Source organism: Microcebus murinus, chromosome 2, assembly GCF_040939455.1.
Source record: "Microcebus murinus isolate Inina chromosome 2, M.murinus_Inina_mat1.0, whole genome shotgun sequence".
NCBI lineage: Eukaryota > Metazoa > Chordata > Mammalia > Primates > Cheirogaleidae > Microcebus > Microcebus murinus.
The window spans coordinates 2,522,385-2,541,575 of NC_134105.1; the positions used below are offsets into that span (position 1 = coordinate 2,522,385).

At 52.9% G+C, this 19,191-nt stretch overlaps 1 protein-coding gene and 1 pseudogene across 1 annotated transcript; both read right to left on the reverse strand.

Annotated features, from left to right (window-relative positions):
• Positions 1–2,692: 2,692 nt before the first annotated feature.
• Positions 2,693–12,959, reverse strand: KLHL21 (kelch like family member 21). Its single transcript, XM_012791522.2, has 4 exons — positions 11,886–12,959; positions 9,482–9,887; positions 6,722–6,794; positions 2,693–5,556 (listed from the first exon to the last, which is right to left on the reverse strand). The coding sequence occupies exons 1-4, from the start codon at positions 12,904–12,906 to the stop codon at positions 5,266–5,268; spliced, it is 1,791 nt and encodes a 596-aa protein (XP_012646976.2). The 5' UTR covers positions 12,907–12,959; the 3' UTR covers positions 2,693–5,265.
• Positions 12,960–18,532: 5,573 nt separating this feature from the next.
• On the reverse strand, positions 18,533–18,648 carry LOC142869676 (uncharacterized; annotated as a pseudogene).
• Between the last annotated feature and the right edge of the window lie 543 nt (positions 18,649–19,191).

Here is a 19,191-nt window from a genome sequence, read left to right on the forward strand (position 1 = left end):
CATCATTCAGCCTCTGGGGTCAAAGTGGGGTCAAAATGATGGCCTTACTGGCCAGAGTCAGGACTCAGGCCCAGTTAGTAAGGGAGCATGCCTGGGTGCCTGAGGAGGGATCGTGGCTAATCTCTGGGTCTGGGCATGCCCACAGAGGGCACCCTTCCCTTGGGAGGACCTAGCCTAGTCTGTGTGTCAAGGTGACCTAGGGTGCAGGTGAGGCCATGCCTTGGTGGTTGCCTGGTTCCACAGCCATGAGGTGCTGTGTGTCATGGAGGAAAAGCACGTGGGTGCCTGACTAAAGCAGATAGCCTGTGTTTAAATTTCTTCCTAACTCCTTTATTTGTAGTTCTGTGACTGAGCAAGGTACTAGCTGCTTCATCTTTTTTTTTTTTTTTTTTTAAGACAGAGTCTCACTGTGTTGCCCAGGCTGGAGTGCCATGGCATCAGCCTAGCTCATAGCAACCTCAACTCCTGGGCTCAAGCAATCCTTTTGCCTCAGCCTCCTGTGTAGCTGGGACTACAGGCATGTGCCACCATGCCCGGCTAAGTTTTTCTATTTTATTTATTTATTTTTGCTCTGGGTTTGTCAAAACCGGCTAATTTTTTCTATATATTTTTAGTTGGCCAATTGATTTCTTTTTATTTTTACTGGAGACGGGGTCTTGCTCTTGCTCAGGCTGGTTTTGAATTCCTGACCTTGAGCGATCCACCGGCCTCAGCCTCCCAGAGTGCTAGGATTACAGGCGTGAGCCACCACACCCGGCCATTTCTTTCATCTTTTAATGGAATTAGTACATGCTTTATAGGCAAGGATTATGTTACCTGTGACTGGATAATAAAGCACCCCGAAATTTATCTGGGAGCTGGGGAATCTCCATCTCAAGATGGCTCACTCATGTGCTTGGCAAGTTGGTGCCAGCTATGGGCTGGGACCCTGGGTACCTCTTCTTGGGCTTCTGCACAGGCACAGCATGGTGGCTGGGTTCCAAGAGCAAATGTACCCAAAGCAGGTCAAAGCTGCAAGGCGTTTTTGTTTGTTTGAGACAGAGTCTCACCCAGGCTAGAGTGCCATGGCATCATAGCTCACAGCAACCTCAAACTCCTGGGTTCAAAGGCTTCTCCTGCCTCAGCCTCCTGAGTAGCTGGGACTACAGGCATGCGCCACTGTGCCCAGCTAGTTTTTCTATTTTTAGTAGAGACGGGCTTTTGCTCATGCTGGTCTCAAACTCCTGAGCTCAAGTGATCCTCCCACCTTGGCCTTCCAGAGTGTTAGGATTATAGCCCTTAAGTCATGTGGTATCACCTCCACTGTACCCTATTGGTTGAGGTAGTCACCAAAAGCCACTCCCCTGATCCAAAGGGACATAGACCTCCCCCTCACCACTTAATGAGAGGGTTCTGAAAGAATCTATGGACACAGGCTGGGCGCGGCGGCTCACGCCTGTAATCCTAGCACTCTGGGAGGATGAGGCAGGCGGATTGCTCGAGGTCAGGAGTTCGAAACCAGTCTGAGCAAGAGCAAGACCCTGTCTCTACTATAAATAGAAAAATTAACTGACCAACTAAAAATATATAGAAAAAATCAGCCGGGCATGGTGGTGCATGCCTGTAGTCCCAGCTACTCAGGAGGCTGAGGCGGAAGGATTGCTTGAGCCCAGGAGTTTGAGGTTGCTGTGAGCTAGGCCGATGCCACGGCACTCACTCTAGCCTGGGCAACAAAGCGAGACTCTGTCTCAAAAAAAAAAAAAAAAAAAAAATCTATGGACACATTTAAAAATTGCCCCACCCACAAAGTTCTGCCTCATTGGTGAGGATGGTTGTGACCCCAGTAACACGGGGCCAGGCACTGGTACATGGCATCCCGGGAGGACTCCTGGGACAGCATCCCCTGTGCTGAATTCCTGGGAGAGCTGTGGGCTAGGGAAAAGGTTCTCCTGTTTTAGACCCAGAAGCTATCTACCCATAGTTCTCCTTTTATTCCTTGACCATTGGGAGCTAAGAGGTAAAGACAAGACTAAAGTGTAGGAACTGACACCACAGGTTTCTGACTACCTCCCTACACAGGTTATGAGCTGCTTCCGGATCTGTTTTGGGAAAAGTATTACAAAAGCAAACACCATCTCTTCATTTATAAAGTCGTAAGAAGATAAAAAAATATAGTTTAAAAGTCAAACTCTAGCCTCAAAATGTTGCTCCCCTTCCCAGCCCAGAGGCTGGCCTCACTTCAGGTTCAGACAGGCTTGCAGATGAGAACGCCGTCCCAAGCTTGATGGCTAGTGTGGAGTCGCAGCCTGGCTTGGGGTCTTCCTTCACTGAAGGGCTCTACCTCCCAGGTCCAAGTCATGTCCCGCCACAGGTGGGAGCTTCTGCACTATATCCTTGGGAGGAAGGACTGCAGGAGCCGGGCACTGGGAGGAGCGCCAACAGGGCTGAAGCCAGGAACAGCAAGTGAGGGGATGTCATCCCGTACCTCCGTGCTTTCCAGGCCTCTCCATGGGAAAGGAAGGGGCCTGGAGGCCTTTTGTAAATGGCAGACTCCTCAGACCTTCAGCATGCAAGTGTTCTCACCAAACTGTCCCCCTTCTGCTAAAGTACAGGGACTCTCCATGCTGCTCCCCACTCCCCCGACATCTGCCCTCAGCTCAAAGAATTCCCAGAGAACACAGCAGCAGGAGGACAAAGGCAGTGACACCAAATGTATAGGAAATATCTTTATTTGAAAAAGTATTAAAGGCATCCTAAGTCATTAAGCAGGATTCCAGACAGATAAGCCCACAAAGTAGACAAAAATAAATACACACACCTGCCCTCCCCTCTGGGGCGGGACCAGATGCTAGACAGTGCGGGGAGGGTGTCCTTTATCACAGGAGTCTCTGAAGTCATATAAATACAGAATACATTACAGTAGGTCAGTATTAAATAGTGAAATCTTCATAATTTACTTTGTAGATAGATGAAAGTTCTGTACGTGTAACACAGGGACAGTCCCGTCCCCAGGCGGCCCAGCATCTGTCCTGAAGTCAGTGTAAGGACACCCACAGGTGGTAGGGACATTACAGCTCAGAACCCATGCAAAGGGGAGCGAGGGCAGAGAGGGCCTGATCCTGGGTCCCCAGCTGGAGGGACCCACTGGGCTAGGGGCTTGTGCCTGCTCTTCTACATCCTTCATCTCTTCAGCCTGAAGAGATGGGGCCCTGCTGGAGACCGGGGCAGTGTGGGGAGCAGACGCAGGATGGGGGCACAGAGCCAAGCCCATCTCTCCTGCACTGGCCCACACCAAAGCCCTCACTGAGCACTGCAGGCCATGGCAGAGCAGCAAAAGCAACAGGAACCTGGAGCTCTTCCACAGGATCAAGGCCTCCCAGCCTAGCCTCCCCTGGGACACTGTGACGGTGGTCATCACAGATTGGACAGGGCATGTTTTCTCTGGCACCCAATGCAGTACCCTGCCACCCTCTGCTGCTAACAGGAGATAAGCCACCCTAGAGAGCAAGAAGCACCTCTCCTAGGGCTCAGCAGCCCCCTAGGAAGCTAAGTGAGGCTGTGGGAGGGGATTCTAGGACTGGCAGGGGACTGCGCTTGGACTAGGAGGCCCCAAAGGGGCAGAGGACAGAGCAGGCAAGCTGGGCCCTGCTCACTGGCACCCAGGAAAAGGCACCAGGCATAAAGCAAGCAGAGGCCAGAGGGGCCCCTGGCCCCAAGTAGCCTGCTGCAAGTTTCCACGTGACCTGCAGAAACCACAGCTGGGCCTGAGCAGGCTGGGACAGTGCTGTCCCACTGCCCTCTCTGCCAGTGCCAGGTGCACAGCAGGTGCTTGGTCATGACCAATGTGTGATGACCTAACAACAGAGGAAGGGCTGCTATGGGCTGTGACCACAGCAGCTGGAGGCTTTGGGACAGGACGAGATTCACAGTGCGCTGCAGTGTACTGGGGCTTTTCAGGAGCACGCAGAGGCAAGGCAGGGCCACCTGCAGCCCTGCCCGGTGTCCTGGGAGACATTAAGGCAACCACCCATGCCATCTGACTGGTAAAAGGGTTTTAAGTGCAACTTGTTAAGTGATGGTGCTAAAACTGTTTTTCCTGGTGAGAGCACATCTCCCCAAGTTAGTTTACTAATAAAAGGCAACTTAATAAATGTCTGTTTTCATTTTCTCTAATGAGGAAATGCAGCCTAAAGCATCCTCTTCTCTAGAAAGGGAAGGAAGGACAAATTCATGCAGTATACTGTGGGTGCCCAAACCACCCAATCCATGGAAACCTCCTGCTTCCACCAAAAACCACACTGTGGGACTTCCCCGAGAGTACGTCCTATAGTGGTTTTGGCAATGGCACTTTGTGGACTTGGAAATCAAACAAAGCTGACCCTGTTTCTAGCTCCCTTTTTCTTCTTTTAATGGTCAAACTGCAAGCATTTCAAACCTTGGAACCAACCACCCAGGGCCAGCCCAGGGCTCCTTTGGAAACAACAGGACTCTACTTTCCAGCTGGGCGCCTGCAGCTGTTTGCTGGGCTGAGCATCAATGATGACCCCAGGGGGCCTCCCAGGGAGGAGCTACGGCTCTGCAGCACAGGTTTCCACCCTCTCCTTCATCGGCCTGGGATGCAGGCCCAGCAAAGTCTCCAGCCAGGTAAGGACCCACTAGCGGGGCAGACGCAGCATCTGCCATGGCATGTCCTCTGGCAGCACCTTCTGCACCCCTTGAAGCTCAAATTCCTGCTAGGTTCCCCTGCCTGTGTTCGACCTTTGGGAGGCCCACCATGTGAGCTGTCTCGGGGGAAGCCCCTGGCAGAAGCCAGGAGCTAGGCAGAAAGACCCCCACCCTGTGTAGGGAGCTGGCTCACTGGGATGCCTGGCATTGGACTTGGGTCGTCTGCCGACCAGCGATGCTCCAGGCCGTTCTCAGCGCCTCATGGAAGGCCCCGTCCCCTTCACTTGTCACCCCCACGTTGTCTTCCTCTCCCAATGTGGGAGCAAGTAGGCGCAGGTGGCAGCAGCAGGAGGGGTGTGTGGTGCATGAGTCAGCTGGGGGGCTGCAGGCTGGGGGTGACCTCTGGCAGCAAGGTGGCTCCTCAGCAGAGGGGGGCATTCACAACCTGTTCTGGCTCCAGCAGCTGTGACTCAGGTTCCAAAAGCACAGGAACCATCCAGGCGATGGATCCTAAGGCTCCTTCAGCTACCCCAGAGCCTGTGCTCGGCACGAGGGAGGGGTCACTGTCCCTGTGGAGGTGATGGTTACCTGCACCGAGGCCCTCACTGGGCCAGGCCGGGGCTAGTGCAGCTCCTCTGGGTTCTGCGGTGGCCGGTGTCGGCCTGCGTCTATGTCATTGCCACTGTCCAGCTCGAAGCCGCGCCCGCCTGAGAAGGTCTGGGGCATGAACTGGCGGAAGATGCTGACGCTGCCATGCCAGAAGGTGGGCTCTGGGAGCCGCCCCACCACACTCCACGCCCGAGTCTCTGGGTCATACGCCTCCACCACGTCCGAGAGTTCAAATGTATTGTCGTATCCCCCAGAGACGTATAGCTTCCCTCCCAGGACGGCCAGGCTGCCCCCCACGTGCACCTGTGGGCCAAGGGGACGACGGGTGAGGAGAGGTCAGCAGCCCAGCCCGGGGGCCATGGGAGACCAGGCATGCCTAGTCAGCGCCCCAGAGGGCAGCCCCGACACTCCCTGGAGACAGCAGACACGCCAATGCCCTCCCGACACCTCAACTGAGAGAGCAGGGGACTTCCCCAGGAGTCGCTTGCCAGGTCTGGGTCTGGCAGGTGACCCTATCCTATGGGGGTCAGGCGGCCACTGCACCACTGGGTCCCTCCACATGCAGGCCGTGCCCAGCACTTCCTTACGTTACCCTGGGAACCTCTGCAACGGCCCTCTGGGGTGGGCACTACTGTCCTCTCCACCTAGGGAACACTAAGGCTCCCGTGGCTGACAGTGGCGGAGCTGGGACTCGATCCAAAGTCTGGGCTCCCAACCACAGGCCGGTGACTCCATCTTTTCCAGATTTGCTATAATGAGTGCGGTGGGGAAATACAAAGTTTTATCTCCTTAAACGTAAGGATGCTCAGCTGTGCTGTACGCTGTGTCACAGATATCATGAGAGTAGGGTTGGGAATGTTAAAAACAGCAAACAAGGCAGGTGCGGATGTGTATGTGGGGCTAACAAGATTGCCCGTGTGGCCAAATGCCACTGACTCTCTCCACGCCATCACACTGCCAGGCCCAGCGCCTCTCTTCTCAACAAGCAGAGAGGGGGAGACCCTGTTCAAAGCATACCATGGGTGCTCAATAAATGTAATCCCAAGGTCAGTCCCCAAAGACTCCTGCCTGATCTCATCCCCTGTTGCCGCCACACTGGCCGTCCCAAAGAACACACCAGAGCCCCTGCCCCAGGGCCTTTGTACTTGCTGTCACGCTGTGGGACACGTTCCAGGTGACTGGCCGGCTCCTGCCCCTCCTGCTGCTGCCTGGCTCATAATAGGTGCTCAATAAATACAGCTCCCTAAACTGTGTGATCCTGGACCCTGCTTAGCGTCTGTGTGTCTCAGCGAGCCTCAAGTGCAAAAGGAGGGTAACCCCAGCCTTCTACCGACTGGGGTGACACTGGAGAGAGCTCCCCACGGACCTCACCCGCCACAGCTGTGGGTCCCAAACACTCACAATGACACTTGGGTTGCAAAAACAGGGCCAGCCTGTGCTTCCGACGCTCGAGTGTCTGCAAATTTACCTGATTCATAGACGGGATCTTGTCCCACTCGTTCTTCACCGGGTTATACACGTCCACCTCGGCGGAGTCATCCCTGCGGAGGGGAGGACAGCTGGTCAGAGGAAGTCCCCTGGGGTGTGCGGCTGGAGGTGACACCCTCAAGGCCCGCCTCCCTTGACCTGGGTTTGCCGATCCTGTGGCAGCTCCCTTACTCTCAGGGGCCTGTTCCAGGCTCCAAGGCCAGAACCCAGCCTCACTCCCCAGACCCAGGGGTCACGCTCCCGGGTGCCTGAAGCCTGTCAGCGCCTGCCACCCCCTAGCACCTGCCCCACTGTGGCCACGGTGGCTCCCTTCGGATCTCGCCAGGACTATGTTCTGTCCCACCTCTGGTTTCCAAGCACCACACTACCCCCAGCCTCCTGATCCTCCTCCCGATTTTGACCTGAGCCACCTTTTTGGGGCATGTGCCCCAGATCACTTCTTGCCACTGTCCCCCAATTGTCAGCCCCAATTGTCCCCCACTGTCAGCCCCCAATTGTCCCATTCACTGCAGTGTCCCTGGAGCCTGGCAGGCTGAGTCCAGTTACAGGAACAAAGACCCAACGACGCCCTTCACTTTGGGATCAAGATCCTTCAACCTTGACTGGATGTGGTGGCTCACGCCTGTAATCCTAGCACTCTGGGAGGCCAAGGCGGGCGGATTACTCGAGGTCAGGAGTTCGAAACCAGCCTGAGCAAGAGCGAGACCCCGTCTCTACTATAAATATAAATTAATTGGCCAACTAATATATGTAGAAAAAATTAGCCGGGCATGGTGGCGCATGCCTGTAGTCCCAGCTACTCGGGAGGCTGAGGCAGGAGGATTGCTTGAACCCAGGAGTTTGAGGTTGCTGTGAGTTACACTGATGCCACGGCACTCACTCTAGCCTGGACAACAAAGTGAGACTCTGTCTCAAAAAAAAGATCCTTCAACCTCGTTCGCCACCCTCCACACCCCCACAGGGAAAGGCTCAAAGACAGCCTTGAAAAGCAAAGATACTAGAAGAAAAAAAGTAACATGCAATGATGATCACAGGTCAGGGGGCAGCAAAAGGGCCAGACGGTGAGGATTTCAGGCTCCATGGGCCAGACGAGTACCGCAGCGCAAGGTCAGCCACCAGGAGGCTGGCACATTCCAGCAAAACTCCATTCATGGGCACAGAACCCTGAATCTCACATAACCTCATGTTACTCGTCTTGATCATCCCTCCTCCCCAATTATTTCAAAGTGTAAAACCTGTTTTACGGCAGTTTGTGGCCAGCTCATTAACTACTGGAGGGGCTGCCCCTCCCCGAGTTCCCAGCAGACACACATGCTGCAGGCAGAGCGGCTAGGGTGGGCAGCCCGCCCCACTCCTCCCCTGCGCCCCATTCCTCCCCTGCAGGCTCTGGGCCCCATTCCTCCCCTGCAGGCTCTGGGCCCCATTCCTCCCCTGCAGGCTCTGGGCCCCATTCCTCCCCTGCAGGCTTTGCGCCCCGGCCAGGGGGCCGCCTGTGTGGAACTGCAGGGAAGGAGGCCCTGGACAGCAGTCCCTCCACTGTCCTCCAGAGGACAGCTCATCAGGGAGCCACTCAAAATAGGTGGCATTCCAGGCAGGGGGCCGTGTGGCTCCTGAGAGCTGAAGTGCACACTCAGGGCAGCGCCCGGGCTCTGACCCCGCTCCCAGGACATTCTCCTTCCCCTCAGGTCACACTGGTGGGACAAACATTTCCAGAGCACTCCCTCCTTCCACCCATGTGTGAAGGCTAACAGGGACAAGGGGGCCCCCAAATGCGTCCAAGCTGGTGACTGCCCTTGGACACAGGCTGCTGGGATGGGGGGCGTTCTCAAAGGCACTTGGCCTGGAACTACAGCCTGCTGTGGCTGCAGCCAAGGTTCTGGCACTCTGATAGGTTCTATTTATAGCCATCTCCACCCCCTCTTTGAAGACACCTCCACGACTTAAGGAAGAGCTGGGTGAAGGGTCAGGTCAGGATGTCTTCTAACGGGACCAGAGCTGGCTGAGATTCCAGGGCTTTCTCAGAGCAGTTGATTCCTGGCATATGATGCTATATGCACCCCCCCAAACAGCCACTTGGGTGACAAGCAACTTGGGGGGAAGCCTCTTGTCTGGGGGTGGGGCAGACAGAGCACACATCCTCCAAGGCTCCAGGGCAAAGCCCCAGACCAGTCCGGGTGCAAAGGCAATTTATGTAACCAAAGCGCTTGTACCCTGGGGGGAAAAAAAAGTCTAGTCCAGAAGGGTACAGAGGGGACCGTCAATCATCCACTCCTTCCCCTTCCTTCCCAGTCCTGTAGCTTCAAGGAAGGTTCTAGGCAAGGGAGGGAGCAGCAGTCGTGAACAGGCGCACGACAGTATGCAGCAGGCAGGGGCTCCTGGCCCCTCCTGGATGCTCACTGCCCAGTCAGGAGGGACATCCGGCTGTGACAGGCCACAAGACCAACAGATGCAGTGACCCACTGTCTGCCTGTCTCTGCTCTGTGCTGACAGGATACAGCTAAGCCCTTTTCCTGAAAGAACCTAACTCCATCACTCTTGGGATGGTTCAATTCAGAAAACCTGGAACTGCTCTGAGAAAAGGGGTGGAACAAGCACCCAGGGGTCAGAAAGTCCCAGCCCTGGATCCCAGCTCGGCCTCAGTTCCCTCATCTGTGAAGTGGGGAGAACAGCGCTGACATCCTTAGTACAGGGGCTGGTGAGAAACGACAAACACACGGCAGACCAGGCACCGGGGACTCACCTGACGAAGTACATGAGTCCATTCAGAGTCACGGTCTTGGGGGCGAAGGACCAAGGCGGGAGCTGGCCACAGTCCACCAGTGACCACAGGTCGGTGTTGGGGTCGTAGCACTGCATCACCATGGTCTCCTTGCCGGCCAGGGAGCCGATGGCATAGAGCCGGCCACGGCAGGCGGTGGTGGAGCAGTTGTCCATGGGGTAGGCCATGGGCTGCAGGGCCTCCCAGGAGTCGGTGGTGTGGTCATAGCGCTCCGTGCTGTCGGCGGCCACCACGTACAGCAGTCCGTCCAGCACAGAGGAGCTGTGGTACTCGCGGGCCTTCAGCATGGGCGCCACCTCCGTCCACTCGTTCACACTCGAGTTGTACCTCCACACACAGTCGTAGAGCCGGGAGCCATCGGACCCGCCTGCCGGGATGCACAACGGGCAGCCGGTCAGCCCACTCAGGTGAGTCACCTGCCGTGCCTTCCTGAGCTCCTGCGAGGGCCTCTCCCTAAACTCACATCCTCTCTCCCAAAGCCCAGGCCAGAAGCTCCATGCTGTGGCTGAGGCAATGCACACGCTGACCACGGCCGGCAAGGTGACTGTGGCCACCTCTGCTGGCCTAGCAAACGCCCCGGGTGCAGCCTCCATCTGGACCCTCCCAGAGACAGACACCTCAAGTGGACCAGAGCACTGGGCCTCAGGGGCAGCTCTCCTGGAGAGCCACAGACAGGTGGGTGGGGTGCACACTCATGTCACCAAATCCTAGGCTTCCTGGGCACCCTCTAACCAAGGTCATGCCAGGAAGAGATGAGGGGAATCCACTTCCGTAAGCAAGAGACCTAACGCAATGCTACAGGGCACTTCTGGGCTTCTAGCTCTCGACTCTGGTCCAGGTTACCAGGTATGTTTTGCTTGGAAAACTTCATCAAGCTGTACGAGTGTGATATATATACTTGTATTTTTATTTCAATAAAAAGCAAAAAAAAAAAAAAAAAAAACTGGCTGTAACCATAAATCATACCATAGCTATTAAGGATAGCAGAATCCCCGTGGTGTGAGGGACCCCAAGAATTCTAGGGCTGCGCCCCTTGGTCTCCGAGGCTGGCGCCACAGGACAGAGCAGACGTGACATTCTATAACAAAGCTCTTATAAAGTAACTCTGCCAGCCTCCCTTCCAAAACAGAGCTGTGTGGAAGGCAGCTGAAGCTGGCTTTCTCGCCCCCATGAAATTCCCTACGGGCAGCTGGATGGAATGACCCAGCCACCTGCCTAAACCCAAAGGATTAACTGCTCAGCTATGACATTTATGGAAGGGTGTGCAGGAAGTGGGGCGAGTCTGGCCAGTTCTGGGAAGGAGTTCGTTGCTCAAAGTCACTGGCCAGACTTAGGGTGTGGCAGGGGGAACGAGGATGACAGTCTACAACCAACAAGGGGGCAACCTCGAGGTACCAGACTCGGACCAGGCCAAGGAAGCTGTGGCCAGAGGGCCAAGGATTTCCCTGGGCTGGGACATGTCCCCCTTGTCAGATCAGAGCCCCACTGGAACGCTGGAGCATGTGGCAGAGTGGGCTTTGTCCCAAATGTGCCCAGTGGGGCACAGTGGCTGTGATAACCCATCCCTAGCTCCTTGCCTGATAACAGAGCCTCCAAAGCCTGCCTGGCCGGTTCTTTCCTTATATAGCAGTCACACAGACCGCCCCTCCTTGCCCCTGGGAAGGAGGTAGCCTCATGTTTGAACGGGGTTTCATCTTTAATAAAAAATGCAGGAGAAGCCGGAGAATCAGGCAGGCTGGGACCCGCCCACCATGACTTGGCAGTGTTTTGGGGTTTGGGCCAAGTAACTGGAAGAAAATCTCTGAACATGTGACCATGTTTACAGTTGCTGGCTAGCTCTGCTTAAAGGCCATGTGACCACAGCACAGAGCCTAGGTGCAAGTCCAAGGGAACCTTGTAAGCTGTGACAAAGAGTGAGTCAGGAGCCACGGGGCCCAGCAGGGAGGGAGAAATTCCCTATGGCGAAGGGATGCCTCACCGGGCGTCAGCCTCCCACCCAGTCCTGGATTCCTTAAGGAGAAAAAGAAAGCGCCCATTGTGCGGGCTGAATGTCCCAGTGCCTTTCAACCATATGGGGGGAGGCACCTGGGGGCAAGGAGTTGGCTCAGCCTGGCAGGCCCGGACTCACGGGGCAGAGACCCACAAGCAGCTACCTGTCCCCGCTCACACAAGGGGTCTTTCTTCAAGGTTGAAAGTATCATCCCAGGAAGCATAGTTACCCATTTCCCAGCCTGGACTCAGGAGCGGCCCTTGGATTCCAGGTCCTGTTTCTCTCGCAGGCAGGTGGGCTCCCCCAGGGGCGGAGCAGGCCAACCCCTGAGAGCCCTGGCAGGGGGTCCCCCTGGCCGGCCCCCAGCCCACTCACCTGTCACGTAGATGTCATTGCCCAGCGCCACGATGCTGTAGCCCCCGCCTAGGTGGTCAGGGAACTCGGCCAGGTAGCGCCACTGGCCCGTCTGCGGGTTGTAGCAGTCGACGGTGACCAGCTCGTCGCAGTCCTGGTCGCAGCCGCCCACGAGCACGAGGATCTCGGCGAGGCCCGTGGAGGGGCGCGGGCGCATGCGGGGACAGGGCCCGCGGTCGTGCCGGTCGTAGCGCGCCGCCTGGAAGTCGCGCGCCTCGCGCAGCAGGCGCAGGCAGGGCGGGCAGCGCGCCACCAGCGGCTCGGCCTCGACGTGCGCCAGCAGGTAGAAGCGGCGCACGAAGGGCAGGCGCACGGCCTCGAGCAGCTGCGGCCAGTGCGCGGCGCGGCGCGGCGGGTCGGCCCGGACCCAGCGCAGCGCCAGCTGGTAGGCGGCCTCCTCCTTGGGCACGCACAGCCCGTCGTCGCGCAGGTAGCGCAGCAGGCGCGCCAGCGGCAGCCGCTCCAGCTGCTCGGCGCCCAGCTCGCCCACGTGGCGCAGTATGAAGCGCTGCGCCGCGCTCGCCAGCCCCGCGCAGCTGAAGGCCTCGGCGAAGTCCTGCATGTCCAGGCAGTTGGCCAGGTCGAGCTGCTGCTGCAGGAAGGCGCCGCACGCCTCCTTCACGGCCGGGAACTGCAGCAGGTCGGCGGCGCGCAGCAGCGGCTCGGCGTTGTCGCCGCTCACCGCCACGCGGCCCGTGTAGCTGAAGTCGAGCAGCAGCTGCAGCATGTCGGGCGGCACTCCGTGCAGGCGCACGCGCTCGGCGCGGCTCTCGCGCAGCTGGCCCGCGAACATGGCGCGGAAGTAGGGGCTGGCGGCCGCCAGCACGGCGCGGTGCGCGGGGAAGTCGCGCCCGCCCGCCGCCTCCAGGGTCACGTCCAGGAACTTGCGCTCGGCGCGGAGCTGGCTCAGGCCACGCAACAGGCTCAGGGCGTGCGCAGGGTCCGAGAAAGGCAGGACGGCCAGGGGCGCCGGCCGCTCCATGGCGCCTGGGCTGCGGGACTCCGGGACGCCGCGGCCGTGGCCTGCGGAGAGACGCGGCGCGCCCGGCATCGTCGCTATAAATACGGCTGGGCGCCGCGGCCTCCGGGGGGCGGGCCCGGGCGGGGCGGGGCGCCGCCCACTTAACCCCTCCGCGCCCGGCGCCGCCGCCCTCTGGCCGCGGGTCGCAGCGCGCGGGCCGGCCTCCCCCGCGTGGGCCGCCCGCCCCGGGCTCTCCCGGCTGAGTCACCGCCGCCCCCGCCTCGCTCCCTCCCTCCGCCCTCCCCGGGCCTCCTGCCGCCTCCCGCTGACGCCTGAGCGCGGACGGCGGGTGACAAGTGCCAGTTCCGAGGCAGGCGCCGCCGCGCGCGGGCCCGGGGGCCTCCAGGGCCTGCCCGCGACCCCCCCCGGGGCTGGCTGCCGAACAAAACCCGGGCGAGGCGCGCCCTAAACCGAAGCCAGCCCTTTCGCGCCTGGCTTCCCACTGCAGGAGCCCCTGAGCCCCAGGGCAGCTTGGTAGGAGGGCTTTGTTTTTGAGTTCCACTCCTTTCTAGGGTTGCTAGATAACCCCATCACGGGACGGATTCAGGCGGTAAGAGCTTTACAACTCAAAGACCAAAGCAAGAACGAGCACAAGGTTTTTCGGTGACGGTTTTTTCCCTGGCGCATTCATAAGTGACACCGGGCCCGATTCCAGGATCGGCTCCGCGGGTCCTGCAGGAGTTCCAAACTCCGCAACACAGTCATTAACTTTTGTCTGCTTGGGAGGCAGAGTTTTCGTTTCCGAGTCGGAGACGCCCCTTCAGGCCCCAGAGCTGCACGCCCAAGGGTGCAGGCCAGCTGGGGGGCGCCGGGCCTTCCTGGAGCGGGTTTTCCTGTCCCATGAGAGGGGTACTAGGGTGCGGAAAGTGTCAGCTCAAGGTCAGACGGAGAACTGCCCAAAACACTAGGGAGATAAGGCCATTCAGCAAACTGACAGTCCCTTGTGCCATATTGGAAGAAGGAAGGAATTTCCCTCAATTTGGTTCCAACAGATAACAGTACCACTTTCAACGTAACTGCAGAAAATAAAAAAAAGAGACCCCTCACTTGGAAGCCATTTTTTCTTTAGTTTAAGGTACGCTTTGCTCAGTTTTTCGGAAGACCCCAATGTCACCTTCAGTCCTGTTTTGCAGAGGACCAGGCCCACCCGCAGCAGCCTGGGGTGGGGGGGTGTGGGGGGGTGAGGCCTTTATAAAGGTATTCCTTATGAAGGCCCCCGCCCACGTGGGTCCCAGGGCAGGCCGGGCACCCCGGGACTTGGCTGTCACTTCCTCGGTTCTAGCTAGATCCGCACAGCCTTTGGAGAAGACATTTTGTTTTTATTCCCTCGCCGAAATGAGAACTGTAGGCTTTCTCTTCTTACTTGAGAATCCAACGTCGTCTAGCCCTGAGAATGCATCTGGTCTAAATTTCAGGGTCAGCAAGGGAAGCGCAGGCCCAAGTAAGAAAACATTCAGGTACCCAGGCGGGCAGCCCGTTGCCCATAGAAGGACTGTTCGCACAGCTATTAACAGCAGCGGCAGCATTCCTTGGCCCAGGAGCCCGGCCAATAGCTTACTTGCACACAGGCTTTGTGACAAGAAAGTCTGAGGAGCCAGGAAGTGGGATGTTTGTAGGGAAAAAAAAAACAAAAAAAAAAACTATAATCCCTAGGGGTCAGCTCATCCACCTTGTGAAAATCCAGAGCTTAAATCTGTAATGTTTCCATAGTTGAGAACTGAGTAGGTTTTTTGTATTCCTAACAGGAGGTTATTTAAGCATCATGTTTCAGCCTTACTATGTAGCCTTAAAGAATGATGATGTACATATTTATTGAACTGGAAAGATGTTCACACTATAGTGTTAAGTGAAAAATCAATCCCAGTACCCAATTTGTTATATGTGTTCATATGCCTAGAAAAAAATTGTGAAGTTAACATTTTTTCTAGGTGGTCAGGTTCATTTTGTTTTTGCTTGCATGCATTTTCTTTCTGTACTAAACATACAAAACCTCTGTATTAAAATAAGTTCATCCCCCCTCCTCACTACTGCACTTGACTAGTCTTAAAAAAAAAAAAGTTCAAAATAATCCTAACACTCTGGGAGGCTGAGGAGGGCAGATTGCTCGAGGTCAGGAGTTTGAAACCAGCCTGAGCAAGAGTGAGGACCCCATCTCTACTATAAATAGAAGTTAATTGGCCAACTAATATATGTAGAAAAAATTAGCCAGGCATGGTGACGCATGCCTGTAGTCCCAGCTACTCCGGAGGCTGAGGCAACAGGATTGCTTGAGCCCAGGAGTTTGAGGTTGCTGATGCCAGGACACTCACTCTAGTCTGGGCAACAAAGTGAGACTCTGTCTCAAAAAAAACAAAACAAAAACTAAAGAACAAAACAAAAACAACAACAACAAATAAAATTAAATTAAAATTTCAGTTCTTGAGTAAAGTATTATTGATATTCTGGACCTAACAGGCAAGCATTTGAGACCATGTGTATATAGAGTTAAGTCAATAAAGGAATGTAGTTAGAAAAGAAGGGAACGGATTTAGACCCATCAGCTGTGTCTGGAATTTAAAATAACCTACTAACCCAGGCATGCTATTTAATGCCTCTTTTTGCTTGTCAGTCTCATGAGTTCAAAATTAGAATGTGAGAAATTCATTGATCTCAGTATGACAATGCCATCTATATAATCAGCTAACTGTATGAATTAAGGTGATTTAAACTCTTCCAAGATCATGCAACACAATGGTGTGGTGGAAACATTGTTTGGTGAGGATGTTAACTCTGCCAAATGAGTAGTAGTTTATGGGGAAATGTTTGTATTTATAAACTTCAGTCATGAAGGTTTTAGAAGTTTATTCTAAAATAATGAAAATACTCTTTGTCTAAGTAACTTGTTTAAGATAATGTGATTTAACGTGTGTAATGTGATTTAACAAATAATGGTTTGTTATTTACTTTACTGTTTTAGAGACAGGATCTCACTGTGTTGCCTAGGCTGCAGTGCACTGGCATCATGAGAGCTCACTGTAGCCTCAAACTCCTGGGCTTAAGCAATGCTCCCACCTCAGCTATTTGAGTAGCTAGGACTACAGGCATGTGCCATCATTCTTGGTCAATTTTTCTATTTTTTATAGAGAGGACAGGGGTCTTGCTATGTTGCCCAAGCTGGTCTCGAACGCCTGGCCTCAAGCAATCTTCCCACTTCAGCCTCCCAAAATGCTGGGATTACAGACATGAAGCCACCATACTCAGCCTATAATGGTACTATTTAATTCTACAAATTTAAACTACTTAATTTTGATATTTAAATTCTAATTTTGGGCAGACAGAGCAAAAGGTGATTGAGATCACTTTAAAAGCTGCTAAGCTATTAGCCTCTTTTTTTTTCTTTGAGAATATTTAGGAACTCATACCTTAGTATTTATAGAATATTTAGGAACTCATACCTTACTATTAGCCTTGTTTTTTTCTCTGAGAATATTTAGGAACTCATACCTTAGTATTTATAGAGTCGGAAATGACCGTGCCTTTAAAAAAAATTTTTTTTTTGAAGCTGGTCAAGTAAAGCAGTGGGAGTGGAGAAAGAACAAAGGAATCTATAACTGGTTGTGATCAATTAGTTGTAAACACCATGATTGTGCCTTTTTCCCTATTACACACCTGATTTTTTTTCTTATTTTTTCTTTTTAGAGGCAGGGTCTCCTTGTTTCCCAGGTTGGTGGGTAGTGGCCTGTTCATGGCTCACTGTAGCCTTGAACTGCTGGGCTCAGTAGCTGGGACTGTAGGCTTGAGCCACCATGCTCGGCTACCATCCTGATTTTTTCTGATTCTGGGCCTCCTAATGCACTGGGCTTGTCATACACTTACTATATATAAACCTTTTTCTTTAAGGAGTGTTACAGTATTCTCTATTTATTAAATTCATTTACATATGTAAAAGAGATATTGTAAGTGGGGCCAGGTGTGGTGGCTCACACCTGTAATCCTAGCCTCTAGGAGGCCAAGGCAGGAGGATCATTTGAGGTCAGGAGTTCCAGACCAGCCCGAGCAAGAGCCAGACCTCCTCTCTACTAAAAACAGAAAAAATTTGCTGGGCATGGTGGGAGGCTGAGACAGGAGGATCACTTGAGCCCTGAGGTTGCTCTGAGCTAGGCTGACTTCATGGCACTCTAGCTATGGCAACAGAGTGAGACTCTGTCTCAAAAAAAAAAAAAAAAAAAAATATTGTGAGTAAAAACATTTTTTTTTTTTTTTTTTTCTGGCTAGCCAGGGTCCAAGCCCCAGAGCACCAACGCAGTGGCCACTCTCACAGGCAAGGACCAAGTAAAAACATTTTAAACAGTTTGGCATAGTGTTAGCTACTACCTTTACATTCTATTTGTATGAACCATAATATAAGAAACCCATTTGATTCTTCTATGCATAAACCATATCCCTCACTATGTGAAAAGCTGACAATATACGGTCTAGAGATTAATGTTTTCAAATTATTAATTCATATGTATTCATACAGTAGTCAAGGTACCAAAAGTTGAAAACAATACAATTTTGAGGAATTTTCACTGTTTTCCATCTCCTGGAAATGGAACTGAGCAAGGCAGAAGAAAACAGAGGGTGAGAATTCATGAGACTATACTATTTTTTTTTTTTTTTTGAGACAGAGTCTCGCTTTCTTGCCTAGGCTAGAGTGAGTGCCGTGGCGTCAGCCTAGCTCACAGCAACCTCAATCTCCTGGGCTCAAGCGATCCTCCTGCCTCAGCCTCCAAGAGTAGCTGGGACTACAGGCACGAGCCACCATGCCCGGCTAATTTTTTATATATATATATATTAGTTGGCCAATTAATTTCTATTTTTTTATAGTAGAGACGGGGTCTCGCTCAGGCTGGTTTCGAACTCCTGACCTTGAGCAATCCGCCCGCCTCGGCCTCCCAGAGTGCTAGGATTACAAGCGTGAGCCACCACGCCCGGCCTATACTATTAAGCTGAACAAAAAAGCTGAAACATTAGAAAATTATTCTGGGAAAAATAAATCTTTGGTTATGTTCACACCCACACTCTAGCACAAAGAGTTAAAATGGGAAGCAGAAAGCTCTTCCCGAATGAACGTTCCCCTAAATGAACGCAGTGTAGCCAGTGAGATTTAGGAAGGTGAAGCTATATTTGGTAACGCAATTAAAATAACTACATTCTCAAGTTACTTACTGGGAAACCATGGTATTCTTAGTATTTTTAACTTGTCACAACCTGTGCTAATGTTGGCTCTTTTCCATCTCTCCTAAGCAACTGTAATCATCTGAGAATTAACATTCAGTAGCAGGTATAATTTTTTTTTTTTTTAACCAGAAAATAAAGAATCATAGACTAGACACTAGATACATCTGGTTACTGTGGCTAATGCTTTTGAATTAATCAAGGAATTCTCGATTCACCCCTTGTGGCCCAAGGAGTAGTACAGTACACCTGAGAAATAAACTAGAGATAATGAACAAACCTTAGCCTACCATATAGAGAAAATGAACTTTATTACCCCACAGCTATATTTTATGGTATTGAGTTTAGGTCAACCACTGGTGTTAAAGTCTTTTTTTTTTTGGTTCAGTCTCCATAGAGACTGCCAAAAATTGCCAATAAGACTTTAAGTATTGTTGTCAATTAGCAATACTTGTGCGCCTCAGATAGTCCTCATTGGCCATGATACTGGGACTGTGCATGGCTATAGTCCTTTTTTTGAGATTAGGGAAGGGATGGTAAACATTAATGTCTAAATTCCTAAGGGAAATTGAAGGAGACACAAAAAAAGTCCTTTCTCCATGAAGTTTTCTCTTTCACTGGAGTGGCAGAAAGGTACTGATTACACCTGTGTACAAAGAGTTACTGTTTACTGAGGACATATCCCAGAAATATCTATTGAATACCCACTCTGAGGAAGTTATCACTTGGTTTGAAAACCTGTCACATGACACAACTAAAGTTTGGGATTTTCCTTCCTTAGTGCGACTTAGTGGTCCAATATTAAGTCCTTGAATTTTAGGCTTAGTTTTCCACTGAGTCCATTATTATTCTGAGCAAATCCTTTAATTCATTTGAAGTTTGAGAATCAGTTTCTTCATCTGTGTGTGTGGGAAAGGATTTAATGTTTATTATGTGAAAAATTTACCATAGGGAATAATGACCAGATGTAAAAAAATTCACTGTTCTTTCATTTGTGTTTCCCCTCTAGTAGTAATTCTTTTTGGTATTTACATGCTTAAACTACCA

What these genes read in the sequence shown, in the direction of transcription:
- KLHL21 (XM_012791522.2), bottom strand. Translation starts at nt 12,906, where the DNA reads ATGGAGCGGCCGGCGCCCCTGGCCGTCCTGCCTTTCTCGGACCCTGCG. An exon ending in GGACTCATGTACTTCGTCAG is followed by an intron (nt 6,795 to 9,481) that starts GTGAGTCCCCGG and finishes TCCCCTCCGCAG; the next exon opens with GGATGACTCCGCCGAGGTGG. An exon ending in AGATCCCGTCTATGAATCAG is followed by an intron (nt 5,557 to 6,721) that starts GTAAATTTGCAG and finishes CTTGGCCCACAG; the next exon opens with GTGCACGTGGGGGGCAGCCT.